The 16,372-nt window shown below is 41.3% G+C and overlaps 1 protein-coding gene across 11 annotated transcripts in view; it reads right to left on the bottom strand.

Moving 5' to 3' along the window:
* DMD (dystrophin) overlaps positions 1-16,372 on the bottom strand; it is a 7,616,828-nt gene that overhangs the window by 1,565,716 nt on the left and 6,034,740 nt on the right. For all 11 annotated transcript variants that reach the window (XM_069639082.1, XM_069639084.1, XM_069639079.1 and 8 more), the window contains one exon: positions 12,378-12,646. In XM_069639082.1, coding sequence (XP_069495183.1) covers positions 12,378-12,646 — 269 coding nt within the window. The remainder of the gene's footprint in view (positions 1-12,377; positions 12,647-16,372) is intronic.

Here is a 16,372-nt window from a genome sequence, read left to right as displayed (position 1 = left end):
TTACAGACATTCAACACATCTTTAGTATTTAGTTGAAGCAGCGAAACCTCTCTTCGAGTTAGGGAAAGTTAGGGGTTTCTCTTAAATCTTCTTACAAATAAAAGTCTTTGCCCAAAACATGCCACCTGTGTGTCAGTCTCCTCCTTCCACACCCGTACACCTGTGACAGGAAAATTAAACAAATGGAATGTCAGGAGAGATTTTGCTGCATAATCGCTATTCAAGTACACATATAATGTTAATTTCTAGCATGAGCAGGCCAGTGCTCATGGTAAACTATTAGCAAAGTGCTTCATTGAAAGTAGACATTTTAGGGAATTCCAAAGGTCATGTCTGTTGTCCATACTCAGATGTCTTATACTCCTCACTTATTAAATGGTATTCTACAAGTGAGGCTTGTGATGAATCATGTGAAATCATCATTAAAACCCTGGAATTGACCTCCATTAATGAGGCAGCCACTACGTGATCCTGAGATGGGGGCCTGTATTATGAGGACGGATCATGTGATGGATCATGTGAGAGGGAACTCATATTGAGGGAAAGTGATGTATGCAGTAACTCATGATTCTTCAATTTCCCCCTAAATTGTGATGGCATATTGTAAAGTGGAACCAAGTAATGTAAATGCTGTTTACATGACATCAGCTAGTTCTGATAACATTCAGTTCCACAATCAGTTGAAACAAAACAGTCTTTGAAACTCTAAAACTATTAGGGACTTCAAACCCCAGAATGCCTATGGTACTGGGACGAGAAAGAGGAACACAGAGTTGATAATGATTGAACGTGCTGCTAAGAAGAACACATGTCCTAGTTGTTGTTATTTCCATCAACCAAGCGGGACATTTAAAGCTGGAAATTACCCGCAGGTGAAAGGAGCTGGAGTTGAAGGAGAACTTGTGTGGTGCTGCAGAGTACGCAGAGCGGGAAGCAGAATCGTGGAAGAGGGCAGAGGCACAGAAGGAAGCCCAGCTGAAGGGAAGAGGTACTCCCAACTGGCAAAGAGCCTGAGTGTCAGGAGACCTAGTGGAGCCAGGAGAGCTTCAGGGACATGCCGTGCAGAAGAAGGCAGCCGCAGAAGAGCTGTCGACACCGTCATCTCGAAGAGCAGCAATCTTACCGCTGGAGAGGTGGAAGGCCGAGCGGGGAGCTGGAGGAGGGCTTGACAGTGTTGTGAAGTCCTGACTGCACTAACCACACTGCAGCAGCCCAAACGATATGGAGATGCTAGGAAAATCCGGTGAGTTGGCCTAACGGCAAACGTAACCCCAGGGTGCTCCGAAAGTGTCAATTGATACAAAAAGCATTTTTTGAATGCCGAACAAGTATAGCAGAAGGGCAAAAATGGTGCAATTCTCCCATAGTGAAATATCAGTTTGGGGAAATCTATAACCCCCATTGCCACCAGCCTAGAGACTCTACAGAAGAGATAAAAGAGCAAAAATGTTCGTATTGTGAAATATCAGTTTGGGGAAATCTGTAGCCAACATTGCCACCATCCAAGAAAAGGGATAAAAGAGCAAAGAGGGTGCAATTCTCCTATTGTGAAATATCAGTTTGTAGAAACCTGCAATCTGCATTGCCATCAGTCAAGGGACTATAAAGACAGGCCAACATTGTACACATCTTCTCATATTAGATGTTGAGAAGCTTGGAACAAACCTTGCAACTAGCAGAAGAAATCAATTTTAACCCTGGTAGGTGAGTAAACGAGGAGACGGAATAACGTATTTTGAAGTAGTAGTTAATCCTGGCAGGCGAGTAAACGAGTAGAAGGAACAAAGTTGTGTGAAGAAGTTAATCCTGGCAGGCGAGTAAACCAATAAAAGCAACACATGTGTGTGAAGTAGGAATAACTCCTGGCAGGGGAGTAACCCAGGAAAGGAACAGTTGCTTTACAGTTGCTTTAAAGTGAGAAACCGGGTTGTGTTAAAGAGTGTTGTGGAAAGAAAATATTTACTTTTAATTTATCATCCTGATAAACTATTATATAACAAACAACGTTTGCTGTGCTGTGCTGACAAAAGTATTCCACGGATGGAATGATTGCTATATCCCTCTAATACACTTTAGTTCTTGGGGATGAATACTTTATGGAAGAAACAGTTGCAGTTGTTTTTAACAAGTATTTCATAAAAGAGGCATTTTCTTTATTCATTTGAAAGAATTGTTGGATGGAAAGATATTTTTTCATTTAACTGAATAAGGCCTTGTTGAAACTAAACTCTTTGTAAAGTCTTCCTGGACTGATTCAGGGGAAGGGACTCAGACCCTGGATGCAAGGATTGCTTTGTGGGGATTATAAGTTTGAACTTTTGCACCTGTTCGTTGAAATGAAAGCAGACACATGTTCATTTTTCTTTAGGTTTAGTGTGATAGGTAGGAACATTTTTGTTAGGATAGGGAGAGATAGGCGTTTATCTCACCCGTATCTAATTTCAATAAATATGGCAAACATTGAGAAAACCTGAACTTTCTGTCCGTTCTCATTTTTGTCCACTCACAGGCTCCACATAAGGCACACGTGCGAAGGCGTGCCAATTATGAATTGAGCAAATATTATCCATATTGATCAAGGGGCTTGTTCACAGTTCATGGCCTGGCAGAGGGGAGTACATCCCCATGTGCCAAACATACCTCTGTAAAGACCAGCGGGTGAATCCAAGGTCATGTGATGCCCAGTGATGCCAAAATGGGTACATTCTAATTGTAGTAGTGTATTGCCAATTTCATTAACAAAGAGAACGATCAAATCTACTTACAAAATACATGCTAGTCAATAATGCCATTTCTTTCTGTATGACCTGATTCTATTGAACAACAGGGTGCTTAGCAAGAATAGGTCCCCTCGTTGTACCAGGTTTGAGCGGTCTCTTAAATAAATTTCACGTTGTTGCTATGGAAAATAACTTCCTTTGCCAATCATGGAGCAGTGGGAGAGGTAGACATTTCTGAGAATCCAGGAAGAGTTACATGTTATGCACCACCCTCTGGAACCGGGTTCCTCTGAGTTCACTGAGGAGTTGTGCCTTGCTAAAAGCTACAGGTATTTGGGTGAAAGGAATGTTTATTGTCAGCAGTACTGGACACATGCAAACGAGGAGCCGCACATTCAAGTTGTAGCAACTCACACAGAATCGAAACATAGATTTAAAGTTTCATGGGTTTTCCATCGCATCAGTGCTCCCTGTGAAATTAAAATAACAAAGGTGTGTTTTTGGTAAAGATAATTTCACATCTTACTCCCCCACAATCTGCATGAAATTGTAGGTTGTGCATTAATGCTGTTCTTATCTGTAAAATGGCAGTATATTTTTAAAATGTCAGTTGCTGCCAGGTGGGCATCCACCCACGTAACATGTGATCTAAAAAATGCAGTGATTGTTTCTGCGGTCGTTTCATCCTCTTATACTTGAATGGGGGCTGCAACATCTTTTACAAAGTCATTTATGTTCTCATAAAATATATGCAGCCATTTTATTTAGCTAGAGTTATGATGGGCCTCTCCGCGTGAAGAGTTCTTTTCGTGACACTTGAAATTTGGTGCCATTTGACGAAACTTCACAAAGCATCTTCAAAAGCATATAAATCCGACTCTAATTTTTGCGGAGACTTTTATGAGGTTCCTTCCTTCAACGGGGAGGGGAAATCTACAGGTTGTCACAAAACCTACATTTTCCATTCATTTGTTATAGGTCAAAGTTTCCTCTCACCTCCAGTCAGAAACACTCAATATATCTGCACCAAACTTTCATGAGGAGTAAGATTCCCTCCCTCATAATGTGCTCCTGCCAGTGTGTTACACATCTGTGCAGCATTAGGTTTTACAACTGTCCAGAAGAGACAAAGGGCCTCATTACACTTATGGCGGAGTGGGAACAAATTGGCTGTAACGGAATTACTGCCAATATTCCCGCTCCGCCATACGAGTATGGCACAGGACTGGAGGATTTACCTCCAGCATCATGCTGGAGGTAAATCCTCCAGCTCGCTGCTGAAAATCAGCAAAATCAGCAGAATTGTCGCAGCAGAATTACTGGCACCGTAATTCCGTCCAAAAAGCCCCAGAGTCCTATGGACTCATAAAAAATGGGCATTTACACCACCAGCGCCATTTTTATTTTGATGGTAATTCTGCTTGATCAAGTGGCGGTAACGGTAATCATGCTGGACGTAAATCCACCAACTCACTACCAAAAAATCAGCAGGTTTACTGCCGGAATACCGCTCAACTTCTAACGAGGGATATTTGGGTTTCAATAGAACAATCCGCAGACACACCCATCTGTATTCTATGAGCTGAATGGTTTACACATTTCAGTGGACATGGCATTGTTCTGGGACACAGTAAGGAAAACCAGATTAGCTACTCCAAAGACAGTCAAATCTAGTTGATTGAGAGGGGGCAAACATTTTCTGAATGGACTCCATTGTGGCTCATGGATTTTTACGACAGTCGCCTGCTGACCCACCCTTTAGAATTTGACAGAATCTGAGAAATGGCAGACCTCTGTTTGCTGTTCCCACTGAAAGGGTTGTGTGGGGCCCCCAGAGGCATGCAATATGCCATGAAGAAAGAACAACATTTCTTTTTTGGCTGCAGGGCTCAGTAGGCCAGGGTCAAGAAGTTCAGGCTGGGTCTCACCGTTGCCTCAGGTTTCCAGAACCAGCTGATGGCCCTTGGGTCACCACTTGGACAAGGGACTATTGTTGGCTAATCCATCCACAATGGGGAATCGTGACACCTGGGCCTGGCCTCAGTGGGCACTTCAGGTGGGTTCTTGGGGCCTTGCTCATTGTCAAAAGCCATGCCCCGGATGTAGTTTCATGGAGGCAGGCCATAGCCGGTGGCTTGCTTGAAGACCAGAAATGGGGAGAAGTGGCCATGGAACCAACCTACATGCAGGCCCATTGGCCATTTTGGGTTGATAAGCCATGCCAAATCCAAATAAAATGGCCACAGCATTCAGAAAACACAATGCAATTTTGGGCGAGTTAATGGTACTTGAGACCTGGCATCAGTAGGAGGACCCATCTTGGGGGAACCATATGTGTTCATTTTAAAAAATTGGTTAGATGTACATTATTAAAAGAACAATTGAAATGATATATTGTTCCACAGAAGAAGAAATAATCACATTATAAATAAGATATTTTACCTAGTTGGCTGGGAAATAATTTAGGTTAAAGCTATACCAATTGCATTACTTTTCTTCAACTTTTACAGAAGGTTGGGATTATTTTTCTAATAATTAAAACTTTTTTTTTCAGCCCTGCACGTTACAAGAATAACATTGTGTGGTCAGAATACACTGACAAAATGTTAATCATAATGGCGCAGACGAAGAAATCCAAGACTATGCAGAAAGTCTAAACTCAAATGAGTTCAACAGAAAAATCTGTCAAAAACAACAACATACAGACAAAAACACATTTCCGTCCAACAGAAGCTAATTAGATTGCACATGCCAGTAGCAGTCACAGACACAGTGCTATTCAAAATATTCTGTCAGGTGAATTTGTTTGAGCCAAGCACTCAAACTAATGAGCTAATGGCATTTAAATCTATCCACAAGAAACAATAACAACGAGTTTCAAAGTTTATAACAGATGATGCATTAGGAAAGATATACAGAAAGCCATTGTAAAACACCAAGTCAGAGTAAGTACACGACTACTTGTACCAATGCCAAAGACGGTTGCACAATTTATGCAATTTACGGTGAAAAGTCCCCTTAATATTTGGCTCAAAAATTCTTCAATATGCAGAGTAGTAGTTATTGGCATACTAATATTGGCTATAACAATTATTTAAAAACTACATTAGTGAAACACTAACACCCTTTGACCAAGTTATATGAAGATCATTTTCATCCAAACTCAAACATGCCTGAAGACCAAAGTAGCAAGATTCCATTCATATGGCACCTCGACAAACTGCACTCTTGTACTTAATAAAACATGCTGCTTTTAGAAATACAAACAGAGCAAGAGAAATAACGATTAAGCAGTTGTATGAGTTGTCGAAGGATGCTTGTCATGTACATTTTCCTCAGTACGTGCAATAAATTATGCGTAGGTATTATTAAGTGACAATTATGCATCAGGATCAAAAAGCATAATATAACAATAACAAACAAACATTACCCTCTGGCTAACATGAGCGCATCTCAAATGAAAATTGAGAAAAGAGAGCGCATAGGATTGATTGGCAGAAAATGAATGCACAACATTGAGACAGAAAAAGGATTTGCAAAATGCATAATTTCTTTCAGAACAATGTAAGAAGGACTCGATGTAGAGGATAAACTTGGTGTCTTTTTACATTATTTGAACATGTTATATTTCCACAGATTCTAATTGCTCTTACAAGGTACTAATGTTTGAAATTACATGATAAGAGATATAAAAACATCAACATGAATTATGTTTCCCACAAAAACAGAACTAAACCGAGAGAACACCAATAGAGACAATACAAAATATTGACCAAGCAATAATATAAATAAAAGATCAGTCATATATTCAATGTGAATAGAATGGTCATGAAATTAGGTTTAAGGCAACATATCTCTGCCCAGAAATGCTGTATAGATTAGACCAGTGCTGCAACTTTTATTTAAATATTAACATTTAACTGAACCAAAATGGTGAATAAAACTGTGTTTATGGCCATGTTAAAGTATGGAATAAATCCATGGTTGCTTAATAACGGTGGTGCATGCTACAGTAATTGAATACAGTTTGTGTTTAGAAAATGTTAGGGAATGTATTTATTTAGTAGATGAGTCTAAGCAGATCTACAATGGTGAAAAATGGCAAACATCCTGGATGCTCGACAGCATCTTAACAGACAGTTTTCCTTAAAGTAGTTTGTTTAAACAAATGAATATGACAATATTTTCTAGATATTAATGTGATACATACTTAATATATGTATATACTATGGCACCATAGCTAAGGTTAAGTTGTATTGTCTATGGAGTTTCTGAAAATAACATTACTTAATAGCTTTTTCACTCTTCCATGAACAATTCTGAACAACCCACATGGTAAACATTGACACCATCGCCCCATCCTGTACAATTCAGAATATTTCAGCACAGCCTAATAAAAAATGCTGTTTCAATTGTATTTGGGACGCCTTTGAACGTGGGGGTTTTTCATAAGTTAATAACAAACGTTATAGTGTAAATATCTTAAAATTGTCTGCTTCGAATTTCGAGACTTTTTGGCATCTTATCAGGATTTGGTGCACTGTAAATCAAGCTTTAACATCAATCTTTATAGGAGGCATGCACCAAATGAATATGCATCTTTGATACAAACTGTACACATGAATGTAGAAGATGCACATTTCATACATTACACCAATATATGTATGAAAATTAACATCAAAGTCACAACTCCCTCTGATGTGTGTTTTCATATGTATTTGAGCAGGGCAGGAGATGTAAATTGTGTACAATGGGGGAGATTTAAAACTCCTATAATAAGCAGGTCACATCAATACCATAGTTCAAGTGAGTGTTAGGATTGGATTTGTAGCGATTTGTCGTGAGTGTTCATACTTTGTGTTTTATACTTTAATTTGTAGTGGTAAAGAATGAGTATTTGTATCTTGATGATGTTATTTCTACTGTTTGTGGTCTTTTCTTTGCATTAGAGTTACTGTAAAACATTCTTTAAAAAAAAAATATGGCATAACAATGCAAAACAAATTTCAAAGATGGTGCCCAATGGAATACTACTACTGGTACTACTACTACTAAGGTCTCATCTTACTTTTTATTATAACCAAACAACACAAGTCTTATGCCGTCGATAGAAAACATGGAAACAAGATTCCCGGCACTGCAGAAACCGCTGTCATACCATTCCCAATCAAGAGAAACTCACGAGTTCAGACATGCTTGTATGAATAGTTTTTATTTTTAATTCAGATATTGAGAACCAATATTATTAATTAATGAAATCAATCGATTCTATATAAGTGCTACATTGTTATAGTGACCTTATCATCTGCAAAAGGCCCAGTGTCTCAGATGCAGAGACCATACTGTTTTCCCCAGGGGAGACATACACAGTAAGACATTTTTTTTATAAAAACCATTTGCACCAATAAAACTCATATTTGCCTCAAAGTTCTTAATGAAAGGAGAGTGACACAAATGATAGTAATGCAATTTGCAGTGACACAGTGATTGGACTATGAATGAATTAGGAGATAAACAAATTCAGTTGATCGCAATTGGCATTTTCAAAAATGAAGTAAGAATAACAGACTCAAAGGAAAAGGTCATTGTATCCTGGCTGTTGTTGCGTACCGCCAATATAAATAGAAACTATACTCTGTGAAAAGTTGAACAAATCAAATGAACGTATCCAAAATCAGTTGCTTTCAGAAAGCGTTAATGTGCAAGGAGTGTGTCAGCATAATAACAGGCCAAAACATTGTTGCACCATTATTTAGTCCCTGTGAAATATATTATATTAATTTAGCAATCCATCAAGGATAATATTTGTTTCCAAAAGAAATACTATAAAGCTCCATTTACTTACAAATGTTATCAAAGATAATCTACTATCTGACGATTTAATACTGTAACCAATTACTGTTAAAGTCAACTATCTGTAAACCACAAAATAACATTACATTTCAAAATAAATGGTAAAATCAAAATGGGATAAATGATACCATTGCATACTCAAGGGTTTAAAAAAAAAATCAATAACACATTTCTTGTTGGAGTTTTAAATATATGTTTTGTGATGAGGAAAATGTAACACATTCCATTTGTGATAGGTTTTGGTTGGAGATTGGACCAACCTCCCACCCAAATGGATGCAGGGTGCACCTTGCCGTGATGGGCATCAGTGTAAATGCTTTTTCACATGGCTGTGGAAATGTACAGAAATGCATCTGTGGTTAATATATGCAGACAGAACACTGTAAAATCCCTGTCTGCATAGCGAGTTATCCTGTTCCTGGAAGGAGGATTGTGCTCAGTGAAAACAGACTAAGGGGCTAACTTGTCCTAGAGCACATCCCGTCTGGATTAGGGGTGCAGTGTAGGATGCAATACCCACTTCCTTACCTTAACCCATTCCACATATTTTACCGGTGTGGAAAAAATGTACAGCCAAAACTATTAGTATGGGCAGACTAACTTTTCTTGAATTCATTAACCACAAAATAATGTAATTTTGTGCACTTGCATGCAAACTTGGCACACACAAGTGACCACTTCTAGTTCAATTGCCCCTAATTAGACTGTCACTCAATCCATACAAGATACAGTATTGATGCTAAAGATTTCCTGAACAGAAGTAGCAGACACTTAAAATCTGGCCTCTTCAAATCTTTAACACTTACCCAGTGTAAAGGCAGTTAGCACATGTACTGCGAAACCCCTCATTGTTAATGAGATAGGCACCACAGAAAGCAAAGAAAAGGTAATGCTGTCTATTCTTCATGCCTAGTCGATGTTCATGGACACGTTTATGATTCCCTGCATGATGCAGGAATCCTGTATGGAAATTCTGGTTTCTACTTCCATGTGGGGTTCCTACAATTGTGAGGAATCTTCAAGCCAATACTCCAGGATCACTATTGTCCTGGAGCAGCTGGATTTCTGTGGACTGTGCCTGCTGTCCTTGCACTAGGAAAAAGTAAGCACACTTGTAGAAATACAATTGGGCAATGATGGCCGCCAGGTTTAACCCGACAACTGCTATTCCTGATTTACGCTGTACATGCCTCTCTTATGATTCACCACACAAAGTGATAAGAAAGACACTGGAATACAGGATTCACCTGTGTTCCCATGTCTTTCATCAGTGCATGTAGTGTACATTAGAAAGAGGGTGAAATAGCATGGCTGCATGGATGTTCTAGCTATCTGGCTCTTCAAACCTAATTTCCTACCAAACTCAGAAAGAGGCTGTCAGAGCTCGAATCATTCAGGTTTTCAAAGACAGATTAAGCTGTGAGTTGAACCATACCTAATATTAGTTAGTAGAAATAAATACATTTAGAAGAAATGGCCGTGAAGAAGAGATAAAAGGATAGTCTGAACTGAAGTGTTTGCAATTGTAAGACATTACAAAATTGTGTAGAAATGTGGAACTGTATGATGTGCACCAGTTATGAAAGCATCTACAACAAATGTCCAATATCCACATCAACGTATTGACATAAAGAAAACAGACATCCCAACAATAAAAAGAGATGTACATCAGTTTCATTTATGTTTTGGGATTATGCAAATCACTAATTGATGCAAGTCCTAGTTCCAAGATCAAACGTACTTCCCATAATGAGAAGAAGAGACATGACATCTCAAAGAGATTATTTGATGAAAACTGAGGATGGCAGATAAAGTCAGAATAGAAAAACAAAGGCTCAAATAGACCTTTTCTGATCTGATTTCATGCCAAGAAAATTAATATAACTTTCTGCATCTGAGTTGTCCATGTTAAACATTTGTAAGAGAATTGAAGAAGGCAGAACTATTGAATACTTCAAGAGGGATGGGCTATTTGTATTTTGGGAGGTGGCTGTTAACAATCCTCAATATTATATCTGGCTAATATTGCTCACAAACTGTTAGAATTCACTTTGCAAAGTTCAGTCGTACACAGGGGAGTAAGTAGGCTTACATGGAATGATGTGTCAGGACACATGGCAGCTACCACCAGTCACATTATATCTACCAAACTTCCCCAGCTTTCATAAAGACCCTTTGCAGACAGTGGCCTACTGGGAGAGGGCCAAGGTCACTATAGGCAATTCTACCCCTATGTACACCAATTTCACACATTACCTTGCCAATTCAGTAGTTAATTCATCCACTGTCTATATCAATTATATGCCCATGATTTCAAGCATTTGTGACAACCAAGTGTTTCCGTAGCACTTTCACCAACAATGGCATGAAATGGCACTTTTTTGACACACATTCTCTATGAATGTGTAGCTTTGTACTTTGTACTTGTCTAAAATAGAGATTTACCCCAAGCCTGCAACTTCAATATAGAAGTATGTAGATCTGCTTTTGGCCATTTTTAATGGTCTGCACCTTCTCCACTTTTTGTTTACTGTGAATGGCCCTGTGATCCTGCTAAACTCGAATGGGACTTTGTTCCTTCTCTCTGCTGTCACCATCGCTTTGGAACTCTTGACCTCTCTCAGGTCCACTTTCAAATATGTCAACCCCAGGAAGTATCTAAAGACATGGGGCCTCATTACGACTCAGGCGGTAAGGGTTTTACGGCGGCGTAAACAGCGCCGACCCTTACCGCCTGAGTACGAGGTCCCTTAGCGCCATGGAGGTTTTAACACCTGCTTTTAGCAGGTGTTAAAATCCATGGCGCTAAGGGACCATGGAGTTAATTACGCCACCGTAATTTACGGTGGCGTAATTAACGCCTTCCCCACTCCCATTATGCCCTATGGGGCAAAATGGGAATGGGGAAGGGTAAATGGGAAAATGGGGATTTACCGCCCCGCCGAGGTTGGAATGGGGCGGTAAATCCGCCAACCACCATGGCGTAAACATAGTTTACGCCATGGTGGTAAAGTCACGGCCCAGGCGGTAATTTACCGCCTGGGTCGTAATGAGGCCCATGCTCTTGTCCCCCCTTAATTCCTCTTAATGCCTTTATCCTGTACTCTTAATGATGCCCAGTGCAATAACCCCAGCATTGCTACACACTGCTTATTCTCTGAGAAAAACCAACAACTCATCAGTGTTTGCTTTGAAATATATTGCTCCATATCTGCCTCAAGATTAGAAACACTTGTGTACAGACACGTTATTAATGCCATATCATATCATATCAAATGCCATTGACATTGTGCAATATTTTATCACACCAAAATGTGATCCTTCATTTCAGACAATAGTGCTACTGCTTGGTGTAAAGACAGACAATAAATAAAATGCAATAAGATACATTACGCATGGCAGCTGCCGATGATAGGAAGGCAGTGGCTGCAACAGGCCTTGAAGGCATCACTCTATGCACGTTGTTTGTCTGATAGTGGGATACTAGAATCCTTAGGAATAGTAAGTAGAATGTGGCAGAATAGTGTTCAAGAGACTATGAAGGTGAATAAGGCCAGGAGATCACCATTGTAGGGCCATAAGTCATATGTTAATATAAGAAAGTGACCATAGCATGTACTGTTCAATGAAAAATAATAATTGCAATAATGACTGCGTTGCAAATTCTAGCATGTATACTGCAATTGCAGGTCACAGCAACTTTGCACATTTGTTGGCAAACAGAGATTTAGGATAGCATTCGATTTGATTCATGCACACAGTTTCCATGGTCTTAAAGCATGAGTGCAGAAGATAGTAACCTACCTTGACCTTTCCTATGTGATCCTGCAGAGAGTCAATTAAGAGGTCTCCCACTGGCTGCCAGGAGCCCTTCATGGCTTCTGCCTGGCGCAGTTTCAGGTCCAGCTCGTCCACAGCCTCCTGCAGCTCCTGCAGACGCTCCAGAGCTTCGTCAATCTTTTTCTGCCAGTCGGCGGAGGACAGGTTCAGCTTGTCCCACTCGGCCTTCACCTCCTCCGACTGCTTTCGGAGGACCCGGTTAATGTTCTGGGCTCTCTCTTCAGGCGGTATCTCTAAATGTGAAATATTAAGAGGTAATTTCAATCATACACCAAACAATAGCAAAGAGTAGAGTCACCACAAGGGATGGGAGAGCTAGGAACAGATAAGTGCAAAACACAATTAACATATTAAAATTATAGCTTCACTATTTTGCAAATAGCCTTCTGCTGAATTGTAATGCCCAACTTTAATGCTAGTATATTAGGACGGCTACTATTACTGTTTTATCTGCCCTGCTTAAAAGGAAAAACAATGCTATGCCTATTAATACAACTAGTTTATGGACTACTGCTATTAGTATTGTTTTTGCTAGCCATACTCCTAGTATTAGTTATACTAGAGCTACTAATAACAATATGATTAATACTACTCATCTGCCAGCTTTAGTACTAGTAGGAGTAGTGATAGCACTAGTGCTACAGTAAAAATACCAGCAGTACAGGTAAATATGGTGCTATTATTAATATTTCCATCAGCAGTACTAGTACCATTTAGGGGAGTGGTATTAGTACTACACATGCTAGAAGCTGGAAGTAGCGCCTTGCATTATCAATCCAAATAGTAGCAGCGGCAGTAATAATAGTAGTACTACTATCGGTAATAGAAGTAGTATGCAACTAGTATTAAAGCCCTCCATCTTCTAGTGAGTTTGAGTGTGACAGAATGTGGGAAATTACTCTAAAATAGCGATAACATCCAATAGGTTCACACTCTGCCATTCATTGTAATTAGCCAGATAAGGAAATTAATCTATGTTTTCTGATATACAATGCCAGAAGACAGGGTCATGATTTAAAGGAAGAAATTCACTTTTTAAGCACTTCTGTTCTACCAGAGCGCTATATGGACATCAGAGCCTGAAATATGCAGTTTGTTAGCAAGCATACATTTTTTTTTAAAATTCGGGATAGTTGCCACATCCTTTAAATCTGTGTTTATCTGATAGGAATGTGGAATTAGGACAAGCAGGACTGTGCATAGGGTCATATTGGCGACAGGAGCAGTCCCCCTGCTGGGTACTTTACAAGGCATAACATGCTGTTTTGCTTGATACAGTAACCTGGCCGTGTAGGGAAGTGGAAGTGAAGCAGGAACTTCACGAGGGAACAGCATTACGCCACAATATCTCTTTTCTCTTTCCGCATTAGGGCGCTTTGAAACAGAATTGGCTTAATGTATAAGCGCTGAACAAATGGACAATAAATAATTAAATCATGCAGTCAGTCCCACTGTATACATGGAGTCCAGGTAATTATAGTGCTACTGGTATTACACATTGTAGAACAATCTTGATGTTCCGCAACTATCATACAAGCACTAGTAAAAAAACTGGAGTACCTAGTATTTGTCATAATAGAATCAAGGTAATACTATCATCATCAATGTTTGTAGCAGTGGCAGTACTAGTAGACGCAGTCGGGCCAGCAGCAATGGAATACGAAGTAGTAGCCCTGGTACTCTAATAGCGACAGGGATGGTAGAGGCAAAGCTGCTGCATGTATGTATGTCTAGGAAGAACAGTGGTGATATGGTATGATATGATATGATATGGCATTTTTTAACGCGTCTATACACAAGTGTTTCAAGGCGCGATGAGGCAAGGGAGGGGGGGAACAATGGGAGGACGGAACAAATGATCCTATTACGCCAGGTGTCATTCAGATCGCGCAAGTGCGTGGGAAAGGGGGCAGGGACAGTGCAGTACAATGCTTTAAGCAGAAGCAAAGAGAAAGATTTTGAGGTGCTTCCGGAACCTGAAATGGTTCAACTCAATTTTAAGGGAGGTAGGGAGGCTGTTCCAGAGGGAGGCACAAGCCGAAGAAAGAGATCTACCACCAACTAGTTGCTTGGAGAAGCGACTGACCCTGACGGAGTTGGAGGCGGAGGAGCGAAGAGCTCGAGAAGGAAGATATTTAGGAAGAGAGACTTGAAGGTATTGAGGCCCCAGGCACCTGAAGGCCTTGTGGATGATGCAGAGGGTTTTGAACTTAATCCTGGCAGCCACTGGGAGCCAGTGCAGAGAGAGATATAAGTTGCAGAGGGTGGAGAGTAGAAGCAGGCAGATTTAGAAAGAGGCTGTTAGTCCAGCCTAGAGAAAACCAGAGTTCTGGAGACTGTGAGCTTCTGGGGGAAGGAGAGGAGAGGAAGAATACCTCTGAGGAGGTGCAGCTGGTAGTGTGACTTCTTAGAGATGTCAGAGATGTGAGGAGAGAAGGAGAGTGTGGAGTTGAAGATGACCCCGAGGTTTTTAGCCTTGCAGGTGGGAGCAGGAAGGGGGCCAAGGGAGGCTGGCCAGAGAGCTACAGGAAAGGAGGGAGCAGGTGTGCCGCTGTGGACAATCTCAGTCTTACTGGCATTAAAGGCAGAGGTCATTGGCAGCACACCACTCCTAGATAGCAGACAGACAGTCAGAGATGAGGGAAGTAGAGGAGGAGGCCGAGGGTTGCCTGAAGATGAGCTGGGTAACATCCGCATAGCACTGAAAGTTAGGGCAGAGAGCAGCGATGCGCTGGGCAAGGAGTGCCAGGTATTGGTTGAACAGCCAGGGAGAGAGGTTAGACCCCTGGGGGACACCACAGGTAGAGAAAAAGATAGTGGAGAGGAAGGACCCAAGTTGGACCTGGGAGGGTCATTCGGATAGGAAAGAAGTCAACCACGCCAGAGCCTGAGCAGTGATACCCAGGTTATCACTGAGACGGTTGAGCAGGATGGCATGGTTCACAGTGTCAAAGGCAGACGAGAGATCAAGCAGGATGAGGACGCATGGGGTGTTAGAGTCAATGTTGAAGAGCAGGTCTTCACGGATGTTCAGGAGAGCAGTTTCCGTGCTTCTGGTAGCTCTGAAGCCAGACTGATGGTCATGAAGACAACCAACAGATTCAGTGTGGAGATTAAGTTGGGAGGTGGCCAGTTTCTTCAGGTGCTTGCCCAGGAAGGGAGTAATGGGGATTGGGCGATAGCTGGGTAGGAGGGGTCGGCAGAGGGTTTCTTGAGAAGGTGGTGCACAAGGGAGTGCTTCAGGGGGGTGGGAAGACTCCAGTGGTGAAGGAGTGATTGCAGAAATGTGCCAGAGCAGGAGCCAGGGAGTCGATGTGGTCCTTGATAGTTTTGGAGGAACAGGGCTGAACCTGTTTCGACGAGACTTTCATAGATCAGACTTGTCTATAAACTTTGTTTGCGGAGAACAGGGGAAAGGCAGAGTAGGAGGGGGAGAGGTGACTGTAGACAGGCCAGAAGAAGAGCAAGGAGTGGGGGGAGGCAGGGGATAGGAGGAGAGAGAGGACAGGATGTCCTGAGTTTTAGAGATGAAGTGAGAAGCCAGTGCCGTACAGAGGGCATGGGAGGGGACAGGAGAGGTAGAGACCGCAACAGGATTGGCCAGTTCCTTGCAGATTTTAAAGAGTTCAGCCGAGTTGTTAGATGCAGCAGAGATGCGGACTTGGATATGAGCTCTCTTCTTGATTAGGACAGGGATCCGGTATTGTCTTTGCAGCAAGCGGCAGGCCAGTTTGTCACAGAATGTACTTGAAGCACGCCATTTCCTCTCGGCCACCCTAAACTTACATTTTAGGGTGACACGGTCTGAGACGTACCAGGAGTTGCACTTGGCTTTGGGCTTCAGGCGGATTCTCATGACAGGGGCATGGATATCAAGAGTATCAGATATATCCAGAGTGGAGCATGGAGAGGGCTGTGTCAGGATGAGAGTCAGCCAAAGGGGCATGGGAGGTGAGAAG

This window comes from Ambystoma mexicanum, chromosome 7q (assembly GCF_040938575.1).
Source record: "Ambystoma mexicanum isolate Mex_15411 chromosome 7q, UKY_AmexF1_1, whole genome shotgun sequence".
NCBI lineage: Eukaryota > Metazoa > Chordata > Amphibia > Caudata > Ambystomatidae > Ambystoma > Ambystoma mexicanum.
This window is presented reverse-complemented; position numbering and strand designations above follow the sequence as displayed.